The sequence below is a fragment of the Syngnathoides biaculeatus genome, chromosome 3 (assembly GCF_019802595.1).
Source record: "Syngnathoides biaculeatus isolate LvHL_M chromosome 3, ASM1980259v1, whole genome shotgun sequence".
Classification (NCBI taxonomy): Eukaryota; Metazoa; Chordata; class Actinopteri; order Syngnathiformes; family Syngnathidae; genus Syngnathoides; species Syngnathoides biaculeatus.
Window position 1 is genome coordinate 29219197 of NC_084642.1, and position 17669 is coordinate 29236865.

At 40.2% G+C, this 17669-nt stretch overlaps 1 protein-coding gene across 2 annotated transcripts in view; it reads left to right on the forward strand.

Moving 5' to 3' along the window:
- Positions 1-2355: 2355 nt before the first annotated feature.
- The window catches only part of bbox1 (butyrobetaine (gamma), 2-oxoglutarate dioxygenase (gamma-butyrobetaine hydroxylase) 1), a 37557-nt gene continuing 22243 nt past the window's right edge, over positions 2356-17669 (forward strand). Inside the window, exons 1-4 of one of the 2 annotated variants that reach the window (XM_061815209.1) lie at positions 2356-2452; positions 2568-2604; positions 5240-5681; positions 9828-9942. In XM_061815209.1, coding sequence (XP_061671193.1) covers positions 5280-5681; positions 9828-9942 — 517 coding nt within the window. In that variant the 5' untranslated portion in view covers positions 2356-2452; positions 2568-2604; positions 5240-5279. Of the gene's footprint in view, positions 2453-2477; positions 2605-5239; positions 5682-9827; positions 9943-17669 lie in introns of those variants that run through there. The other variant, XM_061815208.1, reaches the window with a different exon arrangement.

Genomic DNA, 17669 nt, shown 5'->3' on the forward strand with positions numbered 1-17669 from the left:
TACAAGACTGAATTTATGGAGACCGACAATGTTTTCTTGCTGTCGGATCTAGGAAAAGGATGATGATGACGTTTCCTCAGTGGATTTGGAATAATAAACTTAGGAGTGTCCTAAAATACTACAACTGTGTACCTAACCTACAGTGAAGAAAAGAAGTATTTGAACACCCTGCTATATTGCAAGTTCTCCCACTTAGAAATCATGGAGGGGTCTGAAATTTTCATCGTAGGTGCATGTCCACTGTGAGAGAGATAATCTAAAAAGAAAAATCCAGAAATCACAATGTATGTTTTTTTTCACTATTTATTTGTGATACAGCTGCAAAAAGGTATTTGAACACCTGTCTATCAGCTACAATTCTGACCCTTAAAAAGACATGTTAGTCGACCTTTAAAATTCCACCTCCACTCCATGTATTATCCTGAATCAGATGCACCTGTGTGAGGTCGTCAGCTGCATAAAGACACCTGTCCACCCCATACTTTCAGTAAGACTCAAACTTGTAACATGGCCAAGACCAAAGAGCTGCCCAAAGACACCAGAAACAAAACTGTAGAACTCCAAACGGCTGGAAAGGGCTACGGAGAAATTGCCAAGCAGCTTGGTGAAAAAGGTCCACTATTGGAGCAATCAATAGAAAATAAAAGAAGCTAAACATGACAGTCAATCTCAATCAGAGTGGAGCCCCATACAAGATATCACCTCGTGGGGTGTCAATGATCCTTGGAAAGGTGAGGAATCAGCCCAGGACTACACGACAGGACTTGGTCAATGATGTTTCCAAGGTGACTGTTGGTAATACACTAAGACGTCATGGTTTGAAATCATGCATGGCATGGAAGGTTCCCCTGCTTAAACCAGCACATGTCAAGGCCCGTCTTAAGTTTGCCAATGAACATTTGGATGATACAGAGGAGTCATGGGAGAAGGTTTTGTGGTCAGATGAGACCAAAATTGAACTTTTTGGTCATAATTCCACTAACTGTGTTTGGAGGAAGATGAATGATCAGTTCTATCCCAAGAACACCATCCCTACTGTGAAGCATGACCACGGCCATGTATTGTGAGATTTTGCCGAACAACCTATTTCCCTCTGTCAGAGCATTGAAGATGGGTCTTGGCTGGGTCTTTCAACATGACAATGGCCTGAAGCACACAGCGAGGAAAACCAGGGAGTGGCTCTATAAGAGACATATCAAGGTTCTAGCGTGGCCTTGCCAGTCTCCAGACCTAAACCCAATAGAAAATCTTTGGAGGGAGCTGAAACTTTGTGTTTCTCAGCGACAGCCCAGAAACCTGTCTGATCTAGAGAAGATCTGTGCAGATGAGTGGGCCAAAATCCCTCCTGCAGTGTGTGCAAACCTGGTGAACAACTACAGGAAACGTTTGACCTCTGTAATTGCAAACAAAGGCTACTGAACCAAATATTAATATTGGTTTTCTCAGGGGTTCAAATACTCATTTGCAGCTTTATCACACAAATAATTCATTAAAAAAAATCATACATTGTAATTTCTGGATTTTTCTTTTTAGATTATCTCTCTCACAGTAGACATGCACCTACAAAGAAAATTTCAGACCCCTCCATGATTTGTAAGTGGGAGAACTTGCACTATAGTAGGATGTTCAAATACTTATTTTCTTTACTGTATATATATATATATATATCCTCCATCCATCCATTTTCTTCACCGCTTATCCTCACGAGGGTCATGGGGAGTGCTGCAGCCTATCCCAGCTGTCAACGGGCAGGAGGCGGGGTACACCATGAACTGGTTGCCAGCCAATCGCAGCTGCACTCACAATCACACCTTAGGGTAATTTAGAGTGTCCAATTAATGTTGCATGATTTTGGAATATGGGAGGAAACCGGAGTGCCCGGAGGAAACCCACGCAGGTATATATATACACCTATATAATGTATATCCATCCATCCATTTTCTTTGCTGCTTATATATGCTCTCTCTGTGTCTGTGCGGGGTTTCTCCAGGTACTCCGGTTTCCTCCCGCATCCCAAAAACATGCAACATTAATTGGACACTAAATAGGATTCAAATTACCACTAGTGACAGCACTCCCACGACCCTTGTGAGGATAAGCGGCTCAGAAAATGGATGGATGCTTAAGTGTGCAATAGTGAAGACGTCAATGTTTGTCTTTTGATTGCCCAAAATGTCCATTATATTATGTGTTTTATTTGTTAGAGCTTAATTTAAAGCGATCTTGCTTTTGTTGTCACAAAGGCACAGGTCACAAACGTGACTGAGCTGGAAACTATAATTAGCCTTTCAATATGTAGTGAAATACTGATGGCACACAGTGCTATTTTATTTTGTTATTTTCCTGTCATCTGTTTTATTGTTGTGAGTGAATTACACACCCTTAGTAGATTGAAACGTGTTATTCTGAACAAAGTGCTCAGTTAGATAAGAAAAGGCTCCGTGGAAACAAGGTTTGAGAACGCATGGGCGCTTGGGTTATGTCATATTGCACTGCCTCCTCCTGCGACCTTTCACCTACTTTTTCTTTCCAACTAACAGTCGACATTTGTGTTTTTGTGTTGACAGACGACGACCCACGGGGACCGAGGAAATCTGAATACAGGTAGTCAAACCACTGTCTTCACTGTCTTTTCACGGCGTTTGAGTACAATGGATAAAAACTAAAACAACAACTAACAACGTAGCTGTCAACGCGGCGTGAAGACCCGACGAGCACTCGATGACTTCATTTAGCTAGCTAGCAAGCAACCAACCGGCATAGCTTGCATTTCTTCGATACAATTCAATGTTTATTTTCTATGTTTATGGTCTTTGTCGTACACAACGTTAGGAGACATCACATGGACGTTACTTCAAGGTAACGACAAGCGTACGCATTGTTCTCAAACGGTTTTCTCATCAGTGCAAGTGTTTGCGAATCAAATCCACCCGCTTCGAGTGATGTCACCGTCTTTTTAAAGGACACAGGAGCTGCTTCGTGTGTATGAAAAAGTGGCAAACCCCCCTAAAATTTAACGCCTTGAATTGCTTCGTGTCACTGACATTTGAAATTCAGTTTTGCCTAGTCAAAAAGAACATTTTACAACTGCACAACCACAATCGTCATTTCAGATATTTGCGGTTTCATGTCACCTCTGACACATTGTGTCACTTTTGCCATTCATGTGCACGGGTCTGTCATTACAGATCTACCGTTGCACGAATCTGCTATCAGAGGTGTCAAACTTATTTTCATCGTCGGCCACTCTTCCTGAAAGGATTCTTATCTCTATAATTCAGAGGCGTGGACTCGAGTCAGGCTTGAGTTATAAACTTGATCACTTTAGACTCTGATTGACAGTATGTTAAAATACTTCCAACGTGACTTGGTTGAACAGCAATGACTCGTGACTTCACTTGGAATTTTGAATCCGGTGACTTGGAAAGACCAAAGGACCGAAAAACCAAAACTTTGTAGCTTTTTCTTGATACAGCTGTATGTCCACATTACAGTTTCATTACAGGAAAACATGAGATGTGACCGCACAATGCATCCTTTGTTTACATCAATTTGAATTCACTCCTCTCTCCAATTCTGACTGGAGAAAGAGTTTGACTCGACCTTAGTAATTAACAGTAATAACGATCCATCCATCTATTTTCTTAGTCGCTTGTCCTCACAAGGGTTGCGGGAGTGCTGGAGCCTATCCCACGAACTGGCGGGGGACCAAACGTCATCGGGGTGATATAAATACACAGACTAATCAGCCCGCATGAGACGCAGGTGTGCGCCTCAATCACTGCACCCGCGCAGGCACCCGCACAGCTCGTGCTGGAGCGGCAGGATCATGACAGACCCCGATGACGACTGGTGGCCGCCAGTTCGTTGAGCTTCATGTCCCGTTCGAGTACTCCCGTATCCCTGATCGACAACCCGTGTGTACCGACCTTCGCCTGTTCTCCGACCAACCCCGTAAGCCTGACTCCTTTGACACTTCTGCCTGCTTTGATCGTTCTCCTGTGTACCGACTCCTGCCTGCCCGCTCACCTGCTCTCTTCGCCCGACGTCCCAACTACCGCTGCTGCACCCGACTGCCTGCTCGATCCCCGACCACGGAAAAATAATAAACGTTTCTCCCCGAACTACCTTGCATCGTCCGAGTCCTGCATTTGGGTCCTACTCCCGTTCCGATGGGACGTGACAGGCCGGGATTGAACCCTAGACGCTGGACGCTTTCCAGCTGATCGACCACGCCACCACATTAATAAGTACTTTAAATATAGGGAAAATGTTATAAATAATTAAATAAAATGGGAAAATATTATTTTCCCCTTTTTGTGAAGGGATGGCACCTTTGGCATTTCTTTACACCTGTATTACCTAACCAGCCCTGATTTAAAATATCTCAACCAAGCAGTCACATTTAATACTTGATTGCCTTAAACAATAACATTTTTAGAGCTTCATGGATGTTTTAAAACTGTACGGCCATTTCAACACATTTTCAAATATAGTATAAGATCGAATGAGATCTGATTTTTTTTATTTCACAATTGTAGACCAAAATAATTTCTTCTTGGTATTGCTAAAATAAATCCACACAAATCAAGTGTTGTGGTACAGTCTCCGGACTTTGATGCAGGTAGCATGGGTTCATTTCCCACTCAGTGATGCCGTCTATGTGTGCCCTGCGATTGATTGATGACCAGTTAAGGGGGTAGTTCACCTTTCGCCCGAATTCAGTTGGGATAGGTTCCAGCACCCCGTGACCTTAACCAGGATAAGCGATGTTGAAAATGGAAGGATGGATAAATAACAGATGCACACACCGAAAACGTTGCAATACATTTCATTTTCGATACAAAGAATCTTAAAACAACCCCTATGTAGTTTTTACACTTTAGATATAAGGAGGAACAGCCGAAATGAATTATCACTAATGTGTGAACCATCAAAATGTAAAGTGACTACCACGGCAGTGATGTATTTAACTAATTGAAAATTTGCCTTGGTGAATATTTCTGTGTGGTGATCACAAAGATGAGTCAAAAGATAATATTGTGAAATTATTACTCTTCATTGTCTGCTTACCTTGAAGGTAATGTACATACACAAAGAGGGCCCTAGTTTAAGACTGTCTTTGATCTGGGCCCACTGACATAAAAAATAACAAACAAAACAAAATACAACATTTTAAAAGAACTGCTGTGTAAATTGTCTCTCTTTCTTGCTGTTTACATTTTGTATCACTTCACAGGTGGTGGTCCCTGTGCCATTTGGAAGAGACGCTTGGAAAAATGCTGAGTACCTTGGCTCGTTTTGCCTGGCCTATTCTGCAGAGATGCACCTCTTCCGTGGCCTGTGAGACTGTGACGTTTTGTCGTAGACCACAGAAATTTCCACACCCACCACCTGCTTGTCAAACATTCATGCAGCTTCGCGAACAGCAGACTTTGGGTTCGGCCTCCCTTTCTGTGGCCAACCAGTCTGTGAGGCATGCCCGGGCACTGGATGAAGAGCGGCTGGTGGAGGTTGAGTGGGAAGATGGAGGGCAGAGCCTGTATCCCTTCACCTGGCTGAGAGACAACTGCCAGTGCTCCCTCTGTACACTGCAATCAGCTCAGGCCCGTAAACTACTGATGTCCGATCTGGACATCCACACGGGCATTAATATTGTGAAGGTTACCAATGATAGCAAGGTAGGCCAACCAAGTATTAGTACTAGGGATGTCTGAATCACATTTTTTGCACCCAAGTCTTTAATTTTAATTATCTGCCAATACTGAATCCTAATCCGATACATGTAAAAACTAAAACTTCTAATATTTAAAAGAAAAACCCCAAAATAAAAAAATAAATTAGTAACTAGTAATTAATTAGTAATTTGTAAAGCCCACCCATCCATTTTCTGAGCCACTTATTCTCACATGGGTCAGCTATCATCGGGCAGGAGGTGGGGTACACCCTGAACTGGTTGCCAGCCAATCACAGGGCACATGTAGACAGACAACAGTCACACTCACAATCACACCCTGGGGCAATTTAGAGTCTCCAATTAATGTTGCATGTTTTTGGGATGTGGAAGGAAACAGGAGTGACTGGAGAAAACCCACAAACTCCACACAGCGGGGCCGGGATCGGTATGTCATGCAGAAGTGGGTGGGACCCCTGTGGTTTTGATTTTGTGTAAATTGAGATAGATTTCTCCAAGTGAGGAATCCAATGTGTGCTATATCTTTGACTTATTGGAAAGTCGAATGGACACTTTAAGGCTCGCGAGCCATACCTGGCTCTTTTGGTGGTTGCGTATGGCTCACAGAGCCCTCATAATGACATACTGTGTACAGCAGGGGTGCTCAATGTGTCCATCGACCAGTCAACGGCATGGCAGTTTTGGTCGATTGTGTGACGGCGTGCCCAAAAAAAACAAAAAGACGTCCGCCTGACGTTACAATCCCGACACAGCCTATCAATGTGGTTTATAATGCCAGCGCGCTTATACGCCGCCCACCACTGGAATTTTTTTTTTTTTACATAAAGACATGCCTCTGTCGCCATGCATTGTTGGGGAGATCACATAAGTGGGGAGAAATGAAAAAAATTAAATCTGCAGACCAGTTGATTGTGAAACCTTGGAATGCACTTCCCGTCACATACCATATACTGCAGCGTGTCAGTATTTCTACGTGTGCATATGAAAAGTCATTCTCACATTAAAAAAAAAAACATTAAGACAACCTAGGTTCATGAATAATGGATGGAAGTCTCAAAGACAGCATGAAGTTAATTTAATGACGTATGAAATAGACGATAAAGCCATTAGTTGCATTAATGGTAAGAAGTACTTTTGTCAGCATTGGTTTGCAACAGCATAATGTTATTTAAATGAATTTAGAGACTTATTGTACTCTTAAAATGTTGGTCTTACATAAAATATACTTGTATTTAGTTAAAAAAAATATTGTATGGCTCTGTTGGAATTTACATTTTAAAATATTTGCCATTTATGGGTCTCTCAGCCTAAAAGGTTCCCGACCCCTACTTTAAGGTTTGGAAGTGCCTTTATGGTTTAAAAAAAAAAAAAAAAAGAAGAAGCTTTGCGACTGAAAAACTATTTGATGTGGAAAACACTGTTTCTCGCACCCTGCTACTGCTAAATTTAGTTTAACTAGTTATGTTGCTCTTTGATGTGCCGTAACTGACCAACACGGCTGATATTCATGACATTTTTCATGGGCCAAGGAATCAACAATTTTGATACGGAGCCAGATAGCATTTTTTTTTTTAAAACATCATCATCATCACAGATGACAGCTGCAGACAGAAAAACGTGTTCACGGGTGACAGTCAGACGAAAGTGATATTACCAAAAAGTGTATCCATCCCTTCATCCATTTCCAATAGTGCTTATTTTGTCAGCCTGAAGAACAGTGATGAGTGGACTGATTACCATCCAGTCTTTGAAATATTGCAAATGTATAGTAGTGTTGCAAACATAAGAGGCCTACAGCAAAATTAAACAAGCAACAAAACTCATTTGAGGACAAATATTACAGCGTGAAAATGACATGTCTGTTCAGCATATTTTCTATGTTTGGCACAAAACACAATGGAGCACATAAACTGGAACACGTGTTTAGGTCAACGTTTTGAATAGTATCAGAAAACAGTAGATTTTTGGCACAAACGCTATAAAACATCTGTAAGAAAGTTGAATGTAATGAGGATTTTCACCTTTCGGTGCTATCAAAAGCATGCAAAAACAAAAGACAACAGACTGTATATTAACTCAGATATTTAGCTGCTTCCATTAATTGAAGACTAAATTGCCCTGAGGTGTGATTGTGAATGGTTGTTTGTTTCTATGTGTCGTGCGACTGGCTGGCAACCAGTTCAGGCTGTACCCCGCCTCCAGCCCAAAGATAGCTGGGATAGGCTCCAGCAGTCCCACGACCCTTGTGAGCATAAGTGACTCAGAAAATGAATGGATAGATAATATGCAGATTACACTGTGCTAATGACAATTTTGTCGCACTCTCTTCAAATGGATGACTCCCTTTTTTAATGTACATTCTTGACCATTTTATTGGATGCATAAGTGTGCAATAGTGAAGACATCAATGTTTAGCCTTTAGATTGCCCAAAATTCCCCATTACATTGTGTTTTACTTGTTATAGCTTAACATTAATCAATCTTGCTCTTGTTGTCACAAAGGCACAGGTCACAAACGTGACTGAATTGGAAACTATAATTAGCCTTTAAATATGTTGTGAAACACTGATGGCACACAGCGCTATTTAGATTGGTCTCTATCGTGCCTATGACATTATACAACAAAGTTGTTTTTTTTTGCTGCCTATTTCTGAAAATGTTTCTGTAAGCAAACAGTTCTGAATTCTGCCCAATTGTGATGTTAAAATTAGGTATTTTGCATAGTTAAATTAATGTTACATGTAATGTGAGTACCAGTAGCTAATGTGATGTATAAAATACGGCAACGGTTGAACTGAACACATCTTCTTAAATGAATTTAAAGACTAAATTGTTTGTAGGCAGCATGGTAGACAACTGGTTAGCATGTCTGCCTGACAATTCTGAGGACCCTAGTCAAAATCCAGCCTCCACTCCCCGTCACATAGAGTTTATGTATATTTTTGCATATAGGTGAGCAGCAATAGAATGGCAATGAAAAGGCACATAGCCAGTCATTTGTTGGGCCCAAGGCAAACCAGTCATGGGGCTCTCCACATCAGTGTATGCCCTGACAAAAGTTTTTATTTACACCTCAACATATTTTTTTTACTGTTACATAACCAATTATGTTTCCCTTGGACTTGTCCAGTGAATAATATTTAGGACCAAAAATCAAGTAAAAACTGTGATTTTGACAAAACGTTTCCTATTGCCTGAAATAGATTAAGTCTTTAAGATATGTCTTGAGGATTATTATCACTCCATCCATCCATCCATCCATCCATCCATCCATCCATCCATCCATCCATTTTCTTAGCTGCTTATCCTCACAAGGGTCGCGGAAGTGTTGAAGCCTATCTCAGCTGTCAACGGCCAATTGCAGAGGATTATTATGAAATGTATTTAATATTTATTGATATATTTATATATATGTTATAAATAAATGTATTTATATTAACTCATTGGTTCCACTGTCTTTGATGAGAACGTTAATTAACGTTTAGTATAGTTTACCATTTCACCCAATTTAGTACTCAGATCTCAGTGATGAAATGCGTCAGTCATGTAACTTTCCACTTCCATTCCCACTGCCAGCAGTGCTAATGCTGGCAATGGGGTCTGACTCTTCCTGCTGTAGCTGTCGGTCATGCAGATTATTCAAAGTGAAAAAGGTTGAAACCTATAGTTTTGATTAAAACTGTTTGCTTCTCTCTTGCGTTCTCATTTCCGCACCATTTGTGTAACTTCATGCTCACATCCGTGCCGGCAAGTTCATTTTTCTTCGGTCTTTTGAACAAGTCCTCAAATGCGTAGTAAAAAGATAGTCCATGGCCAAATAGCAATGTCTTCCAAAAAGGAAGGGGAAGTATTGAAATGATCATGGTAGATTAAGCATTTGAATTTGTTTACATATTGGGTATTAAATCAGAAATTAAAAAAAAAAGGTACTAAAAATCAGTTTTCATGAGACGTTTAGGTCCTCTGAGACAATTGCCTTTGGTTGCCTATTGGTGGCGACCAATCTCAATGGCTCCCACCTTTCACTAGAAATCAATTGGGATAAGCTCCCGTTAGCCAGAAGACTTAATGAGTACCATAAATGAGTGGTTGGGAATTTTTGTCTTGTAATCTTGGTTTTGTTCCTCAACAGTTGTCCATTGTGTGGCCCGACCAGCACACGAGTGTGTTTGACGCAGAGTGGCTAAAGAAACGTAGTTTCTCTCATGAGGCCAGACAAGCCATGCAAGAAGAGCTCTTCCTCAATGGTGAGTTGGTATCCTATACCTTTGATTTGAACGTCAAGGCCTGTATTTTATTTATTTTTTTTTTTGAATGACTTCATTAACCTGACTAGAGGAAGAATAAGAAGAATAGAGATTTGCAGCTGTCTTTACCTGGTTCTTTTTGTCTCACAAAGGTTAAGTAGTCGCGTGACAACATTTCCCAAAAATGACAGTCCATCAGAATGCTAGCCTGGTTGGAATGGCCACTTGAGTACAACACATCAAGAATTTTGAAAATCAAATGTTTGTTTTTTCCCCTGTAGCAACAACATCGACTCATGGAGGAAAATGTAGAAACTGGTCAATTAGCGCAAATTGAGCATTATTTGTGAGAAATGTGGGCAGTAGAATAGGTCACGTACTTTAGAAAATGTTTCATCATGGATTTATTTTTTGTAGAGGATTTTAGAGGCATCTGAACTCCACAGTGCACGTGTTTTTAGAAAATTCCAGAAAGATATCAGAACCTTTGTTAGATTGCTAGATTAAGTCACCAGTTGTTGTGTTGATGACAGCTGATTAGCAGATGACAGATGATTAGCTACAAGAATTGTTAGTATGAATGTGAGTTTCAGATTTTTTTCATGCATAATTAATACCACTGTTATCACTGAAATATTTTTACTGATTTTCTACAACCTTTATGATTTTACTGATTTTCCCCAACTCACTGGCATTCGGTAAAATCAGCACTTACTGGTTGACAACAAAATCATTTGTTATACTGAAGCAAAATATTGATAGTGTCTGAAAATTGACCTAAAAGGATAGAACAAGTAATCTTCTCATATTGTTACTTTCAAGCCTAATAGGTTGTTTAAGAAGCAGCACATTCTAAAGTCACCAAATTAAACAAGGAGGAGTGATTGAGTTTCAGACTTTGTTTAGATTGGTCCAATCATCTCAACAGTGTGCCAGAGATGAAAAGAGAAAGTTCAGCTGCGGAACAAAGTCTTGCACTTCCAGTGGAGTGGGGGTGGACTGTAGTTGGATTCTGTGCTCTACCTTAGGTCCTGAAGGACCCACAGGCCTGAGTACCTGTTCCAGACAGAATACTGCGCCAATGCATCTCTGTGTCAAAAACAAACCTCCCTCATTAAGGCTGCTGAACTCGCTATATTTTCATTTGTTTGTGAGCCTAATTATGGACAAACTACTTTGGCGATCACAGACTGCTTTATTGTGCTTTGTGGTGTGGTGGAAGAGTTGAACTGCTATGGTCTTCAAAGATGTTTCTTGACACAAAGAGCCAGATGCAGTGCAAAATGACACACTCACACTTTTGAGGTCTAATTATTTAATTCTTTGAGCCATTCCAATTCCTTCCACTGGAAAAAAAAGTAGGAAAGATTGACAAATTAATGATGAACATATTTTTTTCCCCAAAGATTTTCTCATAATCTCACAAACGTGTGATTCATAGTTGGACTTAATTCCACACTCATACAGTGAGCCCAAACAAGAACACTCCTGTTCAAAATATTCTTTAAAGTGAATGAACTCACTGGAAAGGCCACTGTGAGATGAATTTGATAACTTGCCTTCTAGGGATTGTTTTCAGCAAGTACTGAAGTTCTTTTTGTCTGATTGCGTGTTTTACTATTCTGCTTCTACTTTTTCTGTGGCTACACAGACTGCAGTACGTGGTTGGCCACTAATTATTATTGACAGGACAGGAAAATTTTATCACTTATAAAAGCTTAAATTAGATTTTCATGGGCCCAAATCAGACTCTGTGATATGACTTGAAGTAAATTCAGAGATTTGTTTCTGCAAACATTACATAAAGGTATACTTCAAAATAATGAAAATTGCAAATGTGGAAAGACTGGCAACAATTTTGCACTGAGCTCTGGAGGTGCACTGTTATACCCTTTTTCACCATTTCAAGGTTTCTATATTTTGGGTATATATGAGTCGATCCTCTGACTAGCATATACGTGTTCCAAATTATTACGCAAATCATATTTTTTATCTTCCTAAACAAAACAACAAAATCAATTCAACAGCAACACCAACTACGAACAACAGTGTTGCAAGCCTGAAATTCAAAATGAATGAATATTTGCAAAAAACAAAACAAAAACAAAGGTAATTATGGTACTTTAAACATGTAATATCTTGTCTTTGTAGTGAATTTAATTTAATATAGGTTGAAAAGAAGGGCACAGTGGTACGACTGGTTAGTGTCATTCTCACAGTTCAAATCATGGCCCCCGTCCGTCTCTGTGGAGTCTTCATGTTCTCCAAGTGCCTGCGTGGCTTAAATGGAGCCCATAAATTGCCTCTTTGGTGGGATTTTGAGTGCAAACGGTTGTCCATTTCTATGTCCCCTGCGATTAACTAGCAACCAATTCAGGGTGTATCCCAAAAACATGCAACATTAATTGGAGTCGCTAAATTGCCCCTGAGTGTGATTGTGAGTGTGTCTTTTTTCTTTATATTATCTCTCTCACAGTGAACATGCACTTACGACAGTGGTTCCCAATGTGGGGTCCACGGACCCCCAGGGGGTGAAAAACATCTTTCCAGGGGGTCCGCGACACGATGTCTGAGACAGAGTAATAATAAAATATTTTTCTGAAGAAAAGAACAAAAAAATGTGTTTTCTTCTCTCTCGCTATGTCTCACATCCTATCTATGATATTTTGAGCCCAGCCCACATTATCGGGGGTAAGGAGAAACTTTCAGCTTTTCTGGAGAAGTTGGCTTTATTGGACAAACGAGTGGGAAATGATAACTTTACTAATTACCCAGCACTTGACAGCCTCGATCTGAGAGAAGCGAAGTTTTGACCACTATTTTACATCTGATGAATTGTCTGGAAAAGAAGAATCATGGGTTCAAGATCCTTTTGGGTTCAATCTTGACACGATGCACAATGACGACGGAAAGGAATAACTCATCGAACTCCGTAATTCAGAAGCCCTTCGTCAACAATTTGAGAAGAAGTCAAACTGCACCTTTTGGTGCGAGGGTTTGGAACTGTTCCCAAAACTCGCCAAATCAGCCGTGGAATACTATGTTCCCTTCGTTACTACGTACAAGGGTGAAGCGGGGCTTTCAACTCTATTAGATGTGAAGACAAAAAACCGAAATCGTCTGGAAGCTAATCATGATGTGAGAATTGCCCTTTCCAGTGTTGAACCACGATTTATTGTGCAAAAATAAAAAGCAAGAGCACGTGAGCCACTAAAATTGAGTATTTCTTTGTACCAGAATGGCATAGCTGTTTTGTACCAGAATGGCATAGCTGTGTCCATCTCTACATTATTGGCGAAAGTTGAGGTTGGGGGTCTGGGAGTTTTTTGAACGACTCACTGGGGGTCCAGGCCCAGGTTGACTTTGGGAACCACTGGCCTACGATGAAAATTTCAGACCCCTCCATGATTTCTAAATGGGAGAACTTGCAATATAGCAGAGTGTTCAAATACTTATTTTCTTCACTATATATGGTTGAATTAAACCTGCATGGGATGTTTTTTGAATACGGGAAGAATAATAAAATTCCTCCTCTTCAGGTCCTATCTTTTCCAAAGAGCATGCCATAAAAACTTGTTCATCACTGCTGTCAATCTCCTAGATTCCACTAGCAATGTGTGTGATTCTCTGTGTAGGAAGCCATTGTTTTACTGGGGTTGTCTAGGCGTGACGTCACACGGAAGCAGCTTCAACAGAGCCTTGGTTTGAAACAGACATCGGAGGCATTTGGATTACAAATAAAATGTGCACTTTGGCACTAATTTATTTCATTTCCGTTGTATTGAGAATTTGTAAAATCTTTTTTTAATGAAAAATAAGCTATGTTTGTGTGATGAATAAATAACATAGGTCCTCTGGTCTAGGCCTTTAAATAGAATCTAGCAGAGAATGAGAATGAATCCATGGAAAAGGTTACAAAGCCTTTGGGGTTTCAGCGAACCAATGTCTGACCCATTATTCACAAATACCGAAAACTGTGAACAGTGACAAATCTGCCCAGCGGTGGACGACCAACTAAAATTATACCAAGAGTACAAATACGACTCATCCAGGTCACAAAAGAAGTTCAGTGTTCATGACTCTGCCGTAAGAAACGCACAGGACAAAAATGGTTTCCATGGGCGAGTTCTCAGTTGAAAATCACTGTTGTCAGCAAAGAATACAAAGGCTTGTCTCACATTTGCCAAAAAACATCTTGATAATCATCAAAACTTTTGAGGAAACAATCTGTGGACTGATGAGTCAAAAATATAACTTTTTGGAAAGTGTGCTGCCCTGTACATCTGGTATTTGCGAAAAAGAACACTATGTCAACAGTGAAGCATGGTGGTGACAGTGTGATGGTCTGGGGCTCCATTGTTGCCTCAGGGCCAGGACAATTTGCTTTGATCGAGGAAACAATGAATGCTGCTGTGTACCAGAAAATTCTGAAGGAGAACGACTAGCCATCAGTTCGTCCCCTCAAGTGCTCAAGCAGTCTTGATTTATGCATCAGGACAACGATGCGAAACACCATCAAGTCCACCTCTGAATGGCTCAAAAGAAACAAGGTTTTAAAGTGGCCTAGTCAAAGTCCAGATTGAAATCCAAATGAGATGATGTAGTGTGACCCAGTTCATGCTAGAAATGGCGGAGTTGAAACAATTCTGCAAAGAAGAGTGGGACAAAATTGATCCAGAGCGATGTGTTAGATTCATCACCAATTATTGCAAACACTTGTTTTCAGTTATTGCTTCCAAGTGTGGTGTAACCGGTTATTAGGTTCAGGGGGAATTACTTTTTCAGAGGGTCAGAAAGGTTTTTATTTTTTATTGTGCCTTAATAAATTGAATTGACACTTGAAAACTGCATTATGTATTTCCTTGGGTTGTGTTTGAGTGATATTAAAATTGGTTTGATGATTTGAAACATTTCTGTGTGATGGGAAAAAAAATACAAAAATCAGGAAGGGGGTGAATACTTTTTCACGGCACTGTCGGGTTTGGACACTAAGATACCAGAATCCTTACATACGTTTTGGCACGACTGTCTGATTCAACTTTTCAAATTGATTGATTCATTAAAATGCATTGTAACACAGAAAGCCCTTTTCTATATTGTTTCATTTAATTTAAAGCAGTGTCAAACTCATTTTTGTAGCAGGCCACATCATAGTTATTGTGTTGTGATGTGAACCCGTATAAATGTTTCATCATCTCAACATATTATTACAAATATGTAAGAAAATTTATGGAGAACTAATTTTCAAATCAGAACTCAAGAATGATGGTCTGTTGAACTATTGTTTTGATAACCCAAAAATGCTTGCAGTATCTCAATGTTATTAGTAATGAACTTCTCCGACTGGCGATCTTCACCTCCGCCCCCCTTAGCAACAGTTGCCATGCCCCACAATCTTCCAAAATGGCGACTGAACATAATAGGTTTGAACTGGGTCCTCTATCGTGTATTCCATATAATATTGGGGTATGTTTTTTACCTTGACTTGTCCAAGAGAGTTCTACAGAGAGATCTCAAATATTCCACTCAAGGATATGTACACGGAATTAAGATTTTGGACGGAGCAGGACGCAATGTCAGAGATACAGGGAAACGTTGGCGATCGATGCAAATTAGTTTGACGCCTTGCAAACTTCATATTTAAATCCAACAGAATAAAATAGTGGAATCGTATTCCGCATGTAAGGCAGGGTGAGTACTTTTTACTTGGAAAGATCCCGAGTAATATCATTGTAGTTTTTATAAGTGAGCGGGTGTATTCATTTGACTTGGCTCGTAATGGAACCCAGTGCCTTGTCTTAAAAGTCCAATGCGATACAAATTGGCAAATAGACACTCTTGCATGACATCGCGCATTTATGTATCACTAACCCGACTCTTTGGCATCAAACATTACACACTTCATTCAGCAGGTCAGTGATACACTAACAAAGTGAAAGTTGTTCTCCTGCAATGTATAAAGGACTGATAATAATGAAATCAAACTCAGAGAAGATAATTCTCCCTCACTTACCTTCGAACATACAGCCTTGTGTAAGTTGATATTTTTCACACCGAGTTGTACGTGAGGTCTTCCGCAAGCTTTAATCCATCGGAGACACTTCGCCAACTGTTTTAGGGTTTGGAAAATTAATCAATGTAACCATGTAACCTAGCAGGATATCTTTCGTCAGAATTGCATGTTCCCCAAGCGCATCTGAGGACCATTTTCTTCTTAACATTAACTTTTTTAAAACACACGCTACCGACAAACAGTGTTGTTTGTGGGACATGGCTGCAGGAGGGGTGGGACAAGCCAGGGGTTCAGACAATGCGGCTATCTGATTGGCTGTTATTGTACGAGTGATTAACATGTCGGAAACGTCCATTACATGACAATTTGAAATTTTGGTGGGGTATACTGTATTGCTCTCAGTGGTGTGACATCGACTGGGCTTGATGCAAGCAAAAAAAAAAAAAAAATTTCATTGAGTGAAAGTTACAGCAATTTTGTCATGGAGAGGTTTACAAATAGTTTTGCATACAAATTGTTTACACCAGTGTCCTTGTTTATTTTGTTTTGTGTTAAAAATAAAAGACAAAGGTTCAGCCACAATTGTTCTTCCTGGGTTAAGATTTCATTTCCATTGTTATCACAATTAAATATTTGAGATTATCAAAGCAATTTTAATTTCTCACAAAAAAATCAAGACCAATATAAAATGCAGTTTCTAAATTATTATTTTATTTATTAAGTGGGAATAAATTGCAAAACTATCTTGGCCCAATTTGGAAAACGTAATTACCCCTTGAATCTAATAACTGGTTGTGCTGTCCTTGTCAGCGATACCTGCAATCAGGCGTTTTCATCACTGTGGAATTTTGGCCTACTCTTCTTCACAGAATTGTTTTAATTTTGTTGTATTGGAGGGTGTTCGAACATAAACTCTCCATTTAAGGTCATACCACATGTAGGGATTTGCGAGTTCGGACCCTACGCGTGTTCACGAATCGAGGAAGATATGACCAATGATTAGAAAAAGTTAACAGCAAATGCATTTATTACAAAGGAATGTGCAGTACAGACATCCGGGTCTTATCTAGGTATCTGCACACGAGATGTGTGTCTTCTGGCAGGATAGCCAAAGAAGAAGACAAAAGCTGCCCAGTAACACGAGGTTTTTATATGTATGGCTCCATGGTAGAAGTGGCTGCTGGATTTTGGAAGGTGGACACACCTTTCAATAAGTTAAACCCTTGTCCCTCTGGTCCACAGAATATTTCTGGAAGTCGTCAGATCATCAACGTGTGTGTTACCAAAAGTTATGTTAGCCTGTGTTTGTTTTTTCTGTCAATGAGTTTTCCTTTTGATCTCTAATTCTCAAATTGATGTCAATTTTGGTCAGTGTCTTTCTTATGGTTTAGTCATAAACAATGACCTCAATGGAGCTCAGTGGTGCTTAGATTTCCTTGGATCTTGTTCTGAGTTCTTTTGTTAACTGTAGATAAATGTTTTATGGAGTTTTTGAATAGCTTCAGCCAGCTCTTCCAGGAGGATCAAGAGCCGTAGTCTCTCCATTGGGTCCGAGGCCGCCGCCAGGATCTCCTTCCGGCTGGACTGCCTGGAACACCTCACCAGGGTGGTGTCTGGGAGACATCCGAATCAGAATCAGTTACCTGATATGGCTCCTCTCAATGCAGAGGAGTAGCGGCTCTAACCTGAGTCCCTCCCTGATGTCCGATCTTGT